The sequence below is a fragment of the Orbilia oligospora genome (assembly GCF_000225545.1).
Source record: "Orbilia oligospora ATCC 24927 unplaced genomic scaffold scaffold00006, whole genome shotgun sequence".
Classification (NCBI taxonomy): domain Eukaryota; kingdom Fungi; phylum Ascomycota; class Orbiliomycetes; order Orbiliales; family Orbiliaceae; genus Orbilia; species Orbilia oligospora.
In genome coordinates, this window is record NW_011645563.1 from 1,500,424 (window position 1) to 1,514,691 (window position 14,268).

The following is a 14,268-nucleotide window of genomic DNA, read 5'->3' on the forward strand; positions in this document are numbered from 1 at the left end:
GTTTTAGGGCGTTCAGATCTCAATTTTTTCCCCCAAAATACCCCCAAAACTACCTCTAATTAAGGAACGGATGTTTGATAAGCGGGCGTGAAGATGAATCCGGAGGGGCGATTACTAGGCACTTGAGCACCTCTGGCGCCATGGCGCGCGCTGCAGGGGCCAAGACAGACGCTTTCGAATACATAGGATTTTCTATACAAGTATACCTCGTTGAATATTTTGTAATTTATAAACATTTATCGACAGATATCGATACCGAATATATCAAACAAATGTCACCTAGGATAGTATCTCAATAGTACTCGGTAGTCACAGTGCACTATTTAGACTTCGTGGTGCCTTATATATGATTAGTCAAAGACTGCCTTACAGTGTTTTTGCCTCAGCAATGTCGATATCGGTCTCGAGGCTAGTCGACGTCTTCACCCGCTGTATACATATTCACATGCAAATTTTAGACAGCTGCTAGAATGTCAAGATATAGAGCATAGACTGCCTTACCAGCTAGGGAGTGGCTTCACTAGCGCTATAGTCTTGCAATTCTGATTTTTACAATTTATTGGAAATCTATAGATCTACTGTGGCAAAATGGTAGCAACATTACCGTTAAACTCTAAAAAGAAGCCGCGGGGAGACTTCCGTCTCAGTTCACTTGCAAGCTAGTACTTGGAAGCTCTGCAGCGACTAGACCTAGTGGCCTATGGTTTTGTATCAGCATATTTTGTTTTTTTTTTTCGATTTGAATCGAAATATGTGTTTAAAGACAACAGACACTTGGAGTGGTGTCGCTTCAGCGCATTTAAGTTTGTTAGCATGATACCTATCATTCATACGGTACCTGATTTCCTGACTGATTTAAGTAGATGTAATTAGTTCTCCCAGTTGGAGTGAGGTGCACTGGTGGGTTTGGGCCTACCAATTTCCGGACTTGCATTTAACCTGGAAAACAATAAGCTTACCGGCTTCATGGTTCGTGGAAGACATTTGTTTTGGTGACTCTTGGCCCTCCCGTCTAAACTAGACTAGAGTAGTAGCTGATTTTGGTAAAATATCAAGTACCACTGGAGCTTTCAAGGTGCTGGGTACGGGACCGGTTTTTGTAGTGATTTGGGCAAGTTTCACGTGCGCCCTGGTCTCGTTGGTACACCTTGGATTTGCATGATTGATAGCCGGGTGTGTTGCGACGACTCTACCTCTGCGTTGTTTTCGTTGGAATTAGTACCAGGATGTCATCTTAGCCACATCGAAACTCAGCCACAGATAAGTGTACTGCCACAGCTGCCGCGCTGCACGTCTCCCCACCTCACCTCCAAAAGCGCAGGACACGACCTTGGATCCTTCAACCTCAGTTCAGCATTCACATCTTGACATAACCATCAAAACTCAGAACACCACTCTCGTCGCCAAAAAGTGTTACCACCGCTTCTATCGAATCCAATGTCTGTTCCGGGGGCTCCCACCGCTAAAGAGAAGAAATATGACCGACAGCTTCGCCTGTGGGGTGCCGGAGGGCAGGAAGCTCTGGAAACAGCACATATCCTTCTGATTAATGCTACAGCGGCTGGGTCGGAGACTTTGAAGAATCTAGTACTGCCCGGTAAGCTTGAGGTTTACTCTTACTATTAAATAGACCGTAACTTATTGTTTGTAGGAGTTGGTCAATTTACCATTGTAGACCAGGCCGTGGTTACGGACGAGGATCTTGGGACGAACTTTTTCCTGGACGATAGTTCCATTGGGCTATCAAGGGCGCAGAAGGCTTGTGAACTGCTTTGCGAACTGAATCCCGAAGTTCAAGGGCATTTCATAAAAGATGTTAGTTTGTGCGCCGTGCTACATAACTTTGGGCCATCTGGATGACTAATATGTTTTCTTGTACAGACAATCGAAAATATCGTCAAATCGAGCCCGGAGAAGCTTAAAGACTTCACAACCGTTATTGCGACAGGCGATGTCTGTACGGATACCCTCCTTTCACTCGATGCGATCCTTTACCCGCTCGGTATTCCGATATTCGTTGTAAAATGTGTTGGGTTTACAATGAGCTGCCGTCTGGCGCTGGCAGAACATCCAATAGTCGAGACTCATCCGGCATCTACGGTTGATCTGCGCCTATTTAATCCCTTTCCGGAGCTTTCTGCCCTGGTTGATGAAAAGACTGCCTTCATAAATGATCAAGAGAAGATGACTACCCACGAGCATGGCCATCTACCTTACGTCTTAATTCTCCTTCAAACCCTCAATGAATGGAAATCTACCCATGATAATCAGCCCCCGTCTAACTACTCCCAAAAGAACGAGTTCAAATCCCTCCTTCGTAGTAAAATGTGGAATGCCGATGAGGAAAACTTCGAAGAAGCTATTGCAGCTGTCCTCCCGCATTTCAACCCTCCCAGCATTCCATCTGAGACCAGAGCCATCTTTCAAGATGAGAAGTGTACAAGCTTAACAAAAGAATCGACGCAGTTTTGGGTAATTGCTCGTGCAATCAAAGAATTTTCAGAGAAGAATGATGGACTGCTCCCGTTACCAGGTGCTCTTCCGGATATGAAAGCAGAGTCTAAAGATTATATTCGTTTGCAGAATATATATAAGTCGAAAGCAAGAGCTGATTTGGCCGCCGTGGTTGGGATTGTACGAGACCTTTTAAAAGGTCTAGGAAGGGATGGTGGCGAGATTGCAGAAAGCGAGGTAGAGACTTTCTGCAAGCATGCTGGGTATGCTAAATTGATTAGAGGAAGAAGCTTGAATGAAGAGTATGAGAAGAGCCCTAAGGCACAGGTTATTTGTAGGTTCTGGTATCTATCTTCATGAAGTTTCATTGCTAATATAACACCTGTCCAGCAAATGAACTTTCGGATCCTACATCACTGATACATTATTACCTTGGCCTTAGAGCATATGAAGCATTTATTTCTGAACAATCTAATGCACAACGTACTGCCCCTGGCGCCGAAGATTCGACGGTTGATGCCGACACGGAGAAGTTGAAAAAACACGTAACAGAGCTGCTCGATAAACTCAGCATCACATATTCATCGGAATTGCTGGAGGGCACCGAAAAGGCTATTGGTGAAATGTAAGCTTACTACCATCTATGTGAATTCTATGAGTAATGCTGACTGAAAGTAGTGTCCGCGCTGGTGGTGGAGAATTACACAACATTTCTAGTTTGACTGGCGGCGTCGTGGCTCAGGAGGTTATCAAAGTAATCACCAAGCAGTATATCCCAATGAACAATACGGTGCTATTCGATGGGATCAGCAGTCGAACAACTGTTTACCAGTTGTAATGAAACTGGTTTTTGTTATTGTAGTATAGCTCGGTTTCTTGTATCGATACATAGCGATAGTTCAGTAGATTTTGGAAGACAGAATTTTTTCCACCCGAGGATGCGGGATTGGGCTCGGGGCTACTGGGATGGAGCTTCACATAGCATATTATAGATGTTCGAGATGTTTTCTTCTCGAAACATCTCATACTTGGCTTTATATTGTGATCTGGTGTATTTGAAAGGCCTTATACCCGCCTTGGCACCGTTTATGTCGGTGAGAGTGATATTGCGGGAGGCCTGATCAGGCATCGGCGAATGTTTGCTCATGCGTAATTTGTTGCAAAATGTGTGTTGCGGCTCTGGACTTGGCCTCTGTTCCACCAACTCTGTCGCGTCGTCCCGATCTCAAACCTTTCACCACTTCATCACGCACATGTTTGCTTGGTACATGTACGTACATGCGCAACTTCGAAACGACGTGAAACTATGGCGCGGGTGGCTTTTCTTCGGGAGTCAACCTCTCGACCTCCTGTCCCAACCGAACCACTGACACCTAAAGAATGGGCAGCGTTTGGAACGGCTATTGGCGAGCCACAAGACGAGCAGGTTCCAGAGCACCTTCGCTTCCACAACCCTGCATGGAATCTCTCGCTTTTCAGGACCCTTGCTCAGAAACGCTGGGAGGAACAAGGAGGGGAGGGGGAGCTGGAAGAACCGGACCCAATTGATACATCCGCTTATAGCGAAAGTGAGGACATAGATATGGTCGATAAGATGGATACTACTGTTGACGAGGAGGGTTCATTCGCAGGGATTGCAGCTACGAATATCTTGCCAGAAGGAAGGATGAGAAAAAAGGCCAAACTAGACTATAGCGGTATGTTCATGCCGCTCCATGAACTCGACGATGAAGACGATGGGAAGAAGAAGCACAGATCATCTGTTAGAGATATAAGTGAAGATCATACCAGTAACCAGTTGCTCCTGGGATCTGCTACGCCGCCCGATTCTTTACCGAAACCACAACATAAGAGACGAGGGAGACCCCCAAGGAAACCACAACTTACTTCGGAGTTTATCTCTGAGGTGGACGATTTGTCTCAGAGCGAGGATACTCCAGGAGAGTCTGTATCATCTAAGGGAGTTCCGTTTCTCGTACGTACGGTGAACGTTCAAAAAGAAAGAAGGAAAGCACTTCTGGATGCTGGAAACAAGATGCCCGAAATAAACTGGCTAAACCGAGACCCGATACCTAAGAGCGAGCTATCTGCTATACCACCGCCATCAATCAGCGGCCTGGTCCTGCCTTCAACTGAAAGAAATAATGTTACAGGATATAAGAAGAGAGTTAGTTTAGCGCCTGGATTTTCTCAAAGTACACACCGCGCAATCATGAATACAATCAACCACCCAATCAAACAAACACCGCCCACAGAGGGAAAGACAACCGATCAGTTGACAACTTCACTACCGGAACCGTCCCCGCCGCCGATACGAAAGGCTGGCAGCAGCTCACCTACATCTAGTGAATACGAGAGTGTATCATCTGAAAGCCAGGAGACGACGTTTCCTTCTGGCCAGTTACGCCTTGCTGACTTACCCCGAGAAATTGCTGCCACGATCCCTAAACCTTTAGAATTCTTCAGTCGACGGGACCATATTAGTCCATTGATTGGGGGGAATCTTAGAGCTGTTGTTGTTACCACCTCCGCCGGAAAGCCGAATGCTCCAATCCAAACAAAAGGTTATATGGCAATTCAGCCTGCTTGGAATCCTCATGCGCCTAGGAAGGCAGGGGAAAACGGGAGCATGATGCAGTTATCTGAAACATCAACTGACCCGATTTCGAAAACTCAAAAGAATTTCCCCCTCTTCGTCGCTCGAAGGCCTCATCAATGGGAGTATTGTGGTCAATATAAGGTAGCAGAGGTTGTTAAGCTTAGTGCGTTCGAGAACTGGATGCACTTATCAACAGGAGGGAGTAAACTGCTGAGGCATTGGGGAGAATCAATTCTTCAGAAGAGATTCGAATGGGCTAAGAATATGTTTATGCAAAATTGTGGGTGGAATGAAGAGAAGTGGCGTACTGCGGCAGTTGAGGATATCATGGGCCCCATTTTAGCGGGGACTGTCCCTATGCATTGGGTGCATTTGCAGTGTGTCGGGTTTGACTTGGAATTTTACGAGGCCCTCTTGAGGCAAAAAGTGAAATGCGGTTTAGCCGCTTCACAGAAGATAATCCTATAGACTGCCTTTACCTGTAAGGTTTAGGATAATCGGGGGTTATCTCGTAAACCAGAATTAATTGCTGCTATCGGGGGGTGGGGGGTTCAGGGTTAGTGAATTTTATGCTTGTACTATACGAAGCTTTAGCCAAGCAATCCGTGGTATTTTCTGCGTTGACTTGTCGCCTGCCTGTTTCTTGGCTTGAATCGAATCCTCCAAACATTTCCCATCCTCTCCATCTTGTGTCATCATCCCCACCATCATTCAAAACCATCGACATCCTGTGAAGCTCACCAAGGGCCCCCGTACGCTACAATGCCGCCGGCAAATCCGAATAATAAATCATCGGCACCGGCAGTAGACCGTCCAACTCATAATTTCCGATTTACATCACAGAATGAAACCCTCGAAGATGTCCTCAAATCCCAAACCGTTGGTCTCGTGCACCTTTCCGATTTCAAGAAACGTCGCGCCGAACTTCTCGAGCAGAAAGAACGTGAAGCCGCGAATGTGAATCAATCCGCGCCGGGGTCTGCAGGTGGCAGTCGCGCCGGTAGTGTTGGTAGCGATGGGTGAGGCACTCTTCCCTTTGTCTTTACTACATCCATTCCAACAAGTTCAATACCGCGAATTTTAGAGTAGGACTAACAAGATTAGCAATGTTAAGCCCCCAGCGCCAAAAAAGCGCAAGAAGGCAGCTACATCACGTGGTCTCCTTTCCTTTGACGACGGCGATGACGGCGATGATTCCTCTGGTCCATCGATAACACCCTCGCCTTTACCGACATCCGCGAACCCATCTCGTGGCGGTACGCCTGCTGCGACATCCACGCCACCTCCGGAGAAGGCTACAGATACAAGCGCAAATACAACAGTCACGAAACGTAAATTCAACACTGCGGTCCCTGCTCCAACGATTATTACAAAGGCATCGCTGCGGAAGGAAGCAGAAATGCGGGAATCCCTCCGTAAAGAATTCAATAAGCTTCAGGATTCGATCCGTGCGGAAGAGATTTCTATACCTTTTGTCTTCTACGATGGAACAAACGTCCCAGGTGGGGAGTGTAAAATGAAGAAAGGGGAGGCCGTATGGCTGTTCCTGGAACGAGCAAGAAGAACAAGAGGCTTGTGGCACAGAGTTAGTGTTGACGATTTGATGTTCGTCCGCGGAGAGATCATCATTCCTCACGTAAGCTGCTCTAAATTCCTTTCTATTGTTGACGGGGAGTGGTGGCTAACTATTTGGTATTTATAGCATTACGAATTCTATTACTTTATCGTCAATGGCACCGTTGGTCCTCACGGCAAGCTGTTCGATTATCCGTCAGCGCTGACGTTAAAGGATGGAAAGATTGATGATTCTTCTGCTTCGTCTTCAGGAAAGAATGACAAGGATAAGAAATCGGAAAGCGACAGGCCGCCAGATGAGCCAACCCTTACGAAGGTCGTAGATAGGAGGTGGTACGAACGAAACAAGCATATTTTCCCAGCCAGTATGTGGGAGACCTTTGATCCGAACAAGGACTACGCCAACATGATTAGGAGGGATAAGAGTGAAAATTCATTCTTTTTCAGCTGAGCTGGCTCGAAAGGAATGATTTATGGGGGGTCGCGGTTTATCTGGCGCTTGGGATGCAATGCTGGGACTGTACACTATGTTTTCTTGAATTTTGCGTTGTAGAATAATAAATCACATTAATGGAAAATCTCCAAAAGAATTCACTTTCACTCGTTGTTTCTTCTTTCGATATCGATATATCCTTGATTGATATTTCCGAAATCAAATGAGGTCGCCACCATACTGTTTTTACTGGGCTCGAACAGATCAATTTGAGATACAACTATCTTACAACAAGATCTCCAATATTCAAGGATACGACATTTTGAGGCCGAGGCCAACTTCTAGCCGCAGCCACTCTCTGCTTCAGCTGCTTCAGCCGCCAGCTCCGCCGCAACTTCTTCTGCGGTTTTTTCTTTATGCTTTCCCTTTTTATATACTCTCTCATCCGCGGGCTAAAACAAATGTATCATTAGTGATGATGCTCTCATACTAGGCTGCTGGTTGTTGATACTCACATTAAATCCTCCATTCCCCCAAACCGCCCACTCCTCCGTCGGGGGTCCCACATAATCCAATGGCCCGAATTCCTTACCTTCTTCCAACAATTCAAAGAACTTTTGGTAATCAATAACAGTATGCCACCTACCATCAATGAAATAATCATTACTCGCAATCAGAATACAACAACTATGTGCATGCTCAGCAGCGATGCCGTATCCTAGTCCCCGTTTCTGCAACGCTTCATTGAGCCGTTTAACAAACTCGCAGACTTCCTCGTAAAATGGGACATTCTGCATCGACAGTCCTGCACCGACCGAAGTCGAAGTACCGCAATATGTGACACCCTTGACCTCTACGAACGCTGGTAGACCCTTTTCTACGAGATTCGCGTACCCTTCAACTTCATCTTCGATGTTAAAGCCTTTGACAAGAGTTAGGCGGTATACTGTCCGCATCCTATCTTTCTTTGCCTTAATAATGTCAAGGCACTTCATGAACCTCTCCCAGAAGTCACGATGTAAGGGCCTATCTATTCGCCTCAACGATTCCTTATTTGATGCGTCGATGCTGACATACAATTGGGTAACATATTGCAATCGTGCAAGTTGGTCGGGATGCTGAGCATTGCAAACCAAGAAACTGGAGATATGACGAGCGTGTAGCATAGATAGGAACTCGTTTATATGTGGATAAAATATCGGTTCTCCGACTAGACTCAGAGCGCAATGTCGAATTCGGAATGCTTCCGCAAATCGGTCTGCGCGAATTCCTGGTACACCCTTGAGGATTTTGATTTTTTTGTAGTGTCCCTCCATTGCCCCTGATAAAATCATTTCTGGGGGGTCGACGACCCAGTTCCAGGTTGTAGAGACGGGATTTGTACCATGGCGCCAACAGAAAACACATTTGTTACTGCAAGAGAGAGATGGAGTCGTCTCCATGCAAAGATGCGATTTTATGCCGTAGAAAGAATATTTGTAACAAGACCCTCGACCACGAAGGGCAGATTTGGTCCAGCGACAGAGTTTAACGCCAGAGTGGGAGCCGACAATTGTGTAACCTTGTTTTGTTAGAGCGGAATGCGTGGGAGAAGATGTCGGAACCATCTCTTTGAGCTTTGAGGTTCGCGGATTGGTCGTGGTAAAATCAACGGCAAGCGGAGCACTTGACTTCTTAGATTTAGGAGGCTTCGAAGACCGTATAGAGTTACCGATATCTTCAACGTCAACTAGAGGCTCGGTGGTAGCTGCATCTTGAGCGACATCCTCCTCGTCTTCACTATCCACACCCGTAGATTCTGGAAGTATCTCGCCTGTAGCTAGATCGTTGAGTGCAATCTCAAGATGCTTTCTCCATTCGTCCATACTAGCTAGGGCATCACCTTTGACGTCTCCCATGCCAATAGGGAATACACGTTTCCCGCCAGTAAGTTTAGACATCCATCTATCCGCTTCCTTTGCTTGACCGCAGAAAACACCACCACCCCGACCTTCCTCCGTTGGCCAACCTTCCTTGTCACCAAACCCAAATACAGAGAACCCGGCTAGAGACCGGAGTGGGCGAGTGTCTATACGGAAATCATTGTGAGTTTCGGAAAGATGCTCGAGGAAAGCGTCGACAGGGGAAGTTATTTCATAAGTCGGGATTAGTAGAAGATAAACGGAGGTGGTATTCGGTCCTTTGACAGTGGCCGGCGAGATGAAATAGTCGTCCAGGTCGAGGTAGTCTAAATTTTCGACGATCGGCGCGAGGAATGTGGCCTTTTCAACAACTGGTCCAGGTTCGGCATTGTCGACTGAAGGTGGTGTCGGTTTCGGGATATGTAGTGGTTCGGAGAAAAGGTCATTGGATAGTTTTTCGGCATATTTGGCGGTTGACCCAGTCAAGGAAGAGTAAAATATAAAAACCTGTATCAATTTACCGTTCGGTTGGGTGATTTCTTCACCCCCCTCAACAGCTGGTGGGGCATCCACATTTGGCTTTGTTGGCTTCTTCTTTCGGGCTTCGCCGCCCGTAATTCGCTTTGGCACATTTTTAGCAGGAGATAGTTTTCGTCTTTTATTTGAAGGCGAAGTAGCTTCAAACTTTTCGGGGAGGATGACCGTGCCATCAGGCTCTGCACAAAGTTGTGGCTCAAGCTTGGAGGGACTTGGAGGAGTTGTAAGAACGGGGGTTCGAGCTCGAAGTATACTTCTGAGACGGATGGTAATATATAGAACACCAATGGCGATGATGAGAGGAATCCGTATGGTGTGCCAGAGCTCGATGAGGTCTACAACAGGGACATATGTTAAAGCGAACAATGCTTGGGGTCAGTAGCTTGATTACAAGGTGAAGAACATACCTGGCGACCTAGATTTATACATCTCCGCCATAGGGACTATAAAGCGACTTGCTATCGCTATACAGATGGCGTCGATATGGGCCCGATGGTGGTGGTGGCGCTGCCTTCCGATGCGATTGGTGGTGATGTTGGTGGGGTGTGGGGGATAACCAAAAAAATTCAGACGGGTTTGATTGGCTAAAGGTGGGCAACACATTCTGCTGTTGGATTTCGAAGCATGATGTTGGACCAACACATGAAGGGTCACCGAGACTAGATATTGGACGGTGTGGAGCGTCTTCAACCAAAATTCAGCATTGCAATTGCCAGCCCAAAGCCCCCAGCAAAATACCCCCATTGCCACCTTCCCGAATTTAAGAAACTCCATATATATAGTAGTCTTGTCCTTTTGGGACTATATAATTTGTTATATTAAGCTACAGATCTCTTGCTAAGCGCCGAGTTTTAAATTTTGTAAGCTAGTCTATATTGCTCTTTACTTATGAAGTGATTGTATAATTCATGAAAAGGGTAAAGTTAGGCTGGGTATTACAGGATGCTCTGGTGGGAACGGGATATCAACCGCTTTAGCTTTGGTCCTGGAGATCTATACGACTATTCCCTTCCACCTGCGAAGTACCAAGGCCAAGGTCGGGCAGGTTCATTCGATGTCTTCGCCTTATAGAATCCCCCGTTTCATTTTCATTCTCTAGATCATCTTGGGGGCCTCGAAAATCGTCCCCTGTGAATGACTCTCCTGGAAAATCGATCGAGCTCATTGCTCCGGGTTCGAGACCGGCCTCTCTTAACTTTCGGAGGAGGTAGTCAGAGGGGTCAACTGTTGGAACGGCTTCAGCTAAAGGATTGAAATTATATTTCGGGGGGCTAGCAGCATATCTAATACTGAATGGTTCCGATCGAGGCCTGTTGGGGCCCAGCAACCGACGGAGTTCCTCTTGGTCGAGGAATTGGGGGTCAAAGTTTCGAAGGGCACTCAAATCGTTAATACTACGAAAGTCCGCATTCTGAATCCCATTGATATCAAAGTTCGGAGCTTCGAGTTCAGGAATGCCCGTCCCAAGCAAAATCAAAGGAGGGCTCGTTTCCACCTGCGCTTGATATTCTAGATTCTCTTCATCTATATCTGATTGTATTTGTACCTCAGATTGTACTTGCTCATTAGGCTGATCTTCCTGTCCTTCTCGTTGGAATGGTTCCCGTAATAGTTGCCCTAACTGTTGTGGGCCTCCCAACTCGTCTCGCGGTGGTGAGTATCGTGAACTTCCCCTCGATGGCTCTTGTGATGGCTCGTATAGGGAGCTTGCTTCTAACTGGTCTTCCGGAGACTCAAATTGGGAGCTCACCCCTGACTCGTAGATTTCTCCCGTCTCTAGTCGGGATGCACTACGTGCTTCCGATCTATATATCTCGCTAGGTTCAAGTTGATTTGCTGCACTTTGCCCTTCCTGGTCAGCCGCGTCTACCTCTGATAGATATATCTCCTCGTTTACTAGCTGGTTCACCGCACTAGTTTCTGACTGGTCCCTTGCATCTGCCTCTGATTGTTCTTGCAAAGATTGGTGTCCCGGTGACGATACATCAGGGTTTAGTATATTCTCTGGTCCTATTCGTACATTTTGTGGTTGGTTTAGACGTAATCGTATTTGTACATCTGGCCACGCGTCTGACTGCTCACCTGATCGATAGGATGAAGAACTTTGTGCAGGTGATTCTATGTTGGCTTGAAAGTCTTCCAGATCTGTTTGGTGTGCTGCATGCCTGTGCTCTCCTGTTGGTGCTCGGTCCTCGGTTTGTATCCCTATCCCTGGTGTAATAATGTCTTCCGTTTGTATTTCCATTTCTGTTCGGACCGGTCTGTCCGTCTGTACCCCTGTCTCTGGTTCCATGAAATACTCGGTTTGTGTCTCTATCTCTGTCTGAACCGGCCTTTCTGTCTGTATCCCCGCCTCTGGTTCTCTAAAGTTTTCTGTTTGTATTTCCATTTGTCTTTGAACTGGTCTCTCAGTTTGTATCCCAATTTGTGGCTGCTCTTCAGTTTGTAACTCAACCTCGAACTGAGTACGTCTTTCTGTTTGCATCCCAATTTCTGGTTGCTCCTCAGTTTGTAGTTCAACTTCTAACTGAGCCGGCCTTTCTGTCTGTATCCCGGCCTCTGGTCCTATAAATTGTTCCGTCTGTATTTCCATCTCTGCTAGAGCCGGTCTTTCGGTTTGCATCCCTATTTCAGGTTGATATTCCGTCTGTAATTTGACTTCTAACTGAGCAGGCCTCTCAGTTTGCATCCCTACTTCTGGCTGCTCTTCCGTTTGTATTTCCATCTCAGCTAGAGCGGGCCTTTCTGTTTGCACTCCTGCTTCTGGGTTGATAAATACTTCCGTCTGTATTTGTACGTCTGGCTGAACAGGTCTTTCCGTCTGCATTCCAAACTCTAAGCGTATTGGGCCTTCTGTTTGGATACCCATCTCAGGCCATATTGGGTCCTCTGTTTGGATACCTGTTTCTGGTTGTATTGGAGCTTCTGTTTGCGTTTCCATATTTGATTGAGGCTGCAATTGTTCTTCGGTTTGAATTCCTCTCATCATTTGCACGGGGTCTGTTTGTGTGTCAATTTCCAGCTGCATTCGACGCGTTGGATTCTCTGTCTGTGTTTCTATATCCCCTTCTACTGGCTCCGTCTGCGTTCCCCTATTCGAAGATGGCTTTTTCCTTCCCAAGGCCTGTACTTCCTTTTCTGGTGGTATTCGACTTTCTCTTAGTATAGAGCCTTCCGGAATAATTCGGCCTCCAAATTGATCTTGAAATCGGTTTTGTTGAATAGGCAGCTGTGCCCGCCGCTCTGGCGGAGCTTCGGGATACTCTATATCTATGATATTGCTTTGGGGTTCCGCTTGATTTGCAATTTGCAATTGTCCTTGCGGGCCTCTATTCGGTGATCCAAATTCAAGTTGGTTATATTGTCTGCGGGCTTCTAGCAAAACCGAGGTCATATACTCCCACTGTGCTATTATTCCTCCCATCCACCAATGTCTATTTCCCGATGCAGCCAAGCTATTTTCTACGGCCGATTGGGACGGTTTGTTTGTCTTCAAATTTGCTAGTGGTTCTGAGATGATACTTGCCAGAGAGAGGTCGAGCTGGACTTCTTGAGGAGTACGCCGTGGCGTCAGAGATCCCCCACGTCGTCTTTCTATGGCATTAAGCTGCCCGGGCCCGGTTCGTCCTAGAAACTCAATACCAGATAATGACTTGACATCAATGAAGGGATGAACAGAGTAAGGTCTTGCCCATTCCATTGATACATAAGGCAACTCTAGTAGCCTTTGAAGTCCGTTCCTGAGGGCTTCACCAAGCATAAGCTTAACGACTTCGTTATTCCTCAAACTGATGTATGGATTCATCAGCCTACTGATGGACTTTTCCAGTGCCCCCGGGATTTCAACCCACCCAGGGTTTAAGACTCTTTCGGCCATTTCTCTCAGATATAAATTTAGCATGGAGCCTGTCAAATAACTCCATAGGCCTGGATCTATATGTGTGACTCCGCCCGTAAGCGGTTCCCAACCTTGCTGTCCCGCTGGAACTTCTGAGTCGCCTTCCCCACGCCAAACTAATACCGAATCGCTCAGCATTGTATCGGGTACATCGACCAGAATGCCTCCGGTTTGTCGCTCCCTCTCTATATCGATGGCTTTCCAAGAACTAGCAAAGACTTCGATCCCTGTATCGGTCAAATCGACGATACTTACACCTGCGAGTTTCTCAGGGTCAAGCGTGACTATCGCATACGGAACGCTCCTAATCTCATATTTCCCATTTCCTTGAGTCAACCTATTGCAATTCGAGTTGTTGTAAAATCCCACGGAGCGGATATCCGGGCTTTGGTCGTAACTGTGTCGGTTCCAAATAGCTAGGCCTTTGAGGTGTATCGGCTGCGCCTTTGGAGTTCTATAGCACTGAGAAAGATCAGAATAGCTGCTGTGCCTATAATAATCTGGACTCGCGGCAACAGAACTACGGAACCAGTCCTCTCCACCAGTTTCGATATTGATTTGCTGCCAAGCAAAGCTGTTCTGTGCTATCAGGATTTGAAGTAAAAAGAGATATATTGTAGTTAGACTGCTCCCGGACATGATGAAAGACTGGAATGTCACTTCAGAGTCCTATTTCCGCGGCGGCTGGGTCCGACTGGTGGTAGAACTGTAATGAGATAGACATCCCAAACTTACTAGACACACTTAAGAATAGGCTATTTGGCGGACTTTTCCCTTGAGAATCTTAAGGGCTCTTTCGGGATCGCGGATTGCTATTTTCCTAATTCAAGTCATTCATCATCTAAAAATACAATTTTCTGGCCATGAATAA

General features: G+C 46.6%; 5 protein-coding genes across 5 annotated transcripts; 3 read left to right on the forward strand and 2 right to left on the reverse strand.

Moving 5' to 3' along the window:
- Positions 1-1,437: 1,437 nt before the first annotated feature.
- AOL_s00006g461 (uncharacterized protein) lies at positions 1,438-3,292 on the forward strand (the record flags this gene model as incomplete). Its single annotated transcript, XM_011119770.1, has 5 exons — positions 1,438-1,597; positions 1,652-1,815; positions 1,882-2,788; positions 2,845-3,079; positions 3,133-3,292. 5 exons carry the CDS (start codon positions 1,438-1,440, stop codon positions 3,290-3,292), a joined length of 1,626 nt encoding a protein of 541 aa, XP_011118072.1.
- Positions 3,293-3,760: 468 nt separating this feature from the next.
- Positions 3,761-5,521, forward strand: AOL_s00006g462 (uncharacterized protein; the record flags this gene model as incomplete). The annotated part of the gene is made up of 1 exon (XM_011119771.1): positions 3,761-5,521. One exon carries the CDS (start codon positions 3,761-3,763, stop codon positions 5,519-5,521), a length of 1,761 nt encoding a protein of 586 aa, XP_011118073.1.
- Positions 5,522-5,815: 294 nt separating this feature from the next.
- Positions 5,816-7,079, forward strand: AOL_s00006g463 (uncharacterized protein; the record flags this gene model as incomplete). The annotated part of the gene is made up of 3 exons (XM_011119772.1): positions 5,816-6,072; positions 6,158-6,689; positions 6,756-7,079. 3 exons carry the CDS (start codon positions 5,816-5,818, stop codon positions 7,077-7,079), a joined length of 1,113 nt encoding a protein of 370 aa, XP_011118074.1.
- A 323-nt stretch (positions 7,080-7,402) lies between these two features.
- On the reverse strand, positions 7,403-9,937 carry AOL_s00006g464 (uncharacterized protein; the record flags this gene model as incomplete). The annotated part of the gene is made up of 3 exons (XM_011119773.1): positions 7,403-7,513; positions 7,577-9,834; positions 9,907-9,937. The coding sequence occupies 3 exons, from the start codon at positions 9,935-9,937 to the stop codon at positions 7,403-7,405; spliced, it is 2,400 nt and encodes a 799-aa protein (XP_011118075.1).
- Positions 9,938-10,472: 535 nt separating this feature from the next.
- AOL_s00006g465 (uncharacterized protein) lies at positions 10,473-14,036 on the reverse strand (the record flags this gene model as incomplete). Its single annotated transcript, XM_011119774.1, has 1 exon — positions 10,473-14,036. One exon carries the CDS (start codon positions 14,034-14,036, stop codon positions 10,473-10,475), a length of 3,564 nt encoding a protein of 1,187 aa, XP_011118076.1.
- Positions 14,037-14,268: the final 232 nt, after the last annotated feature.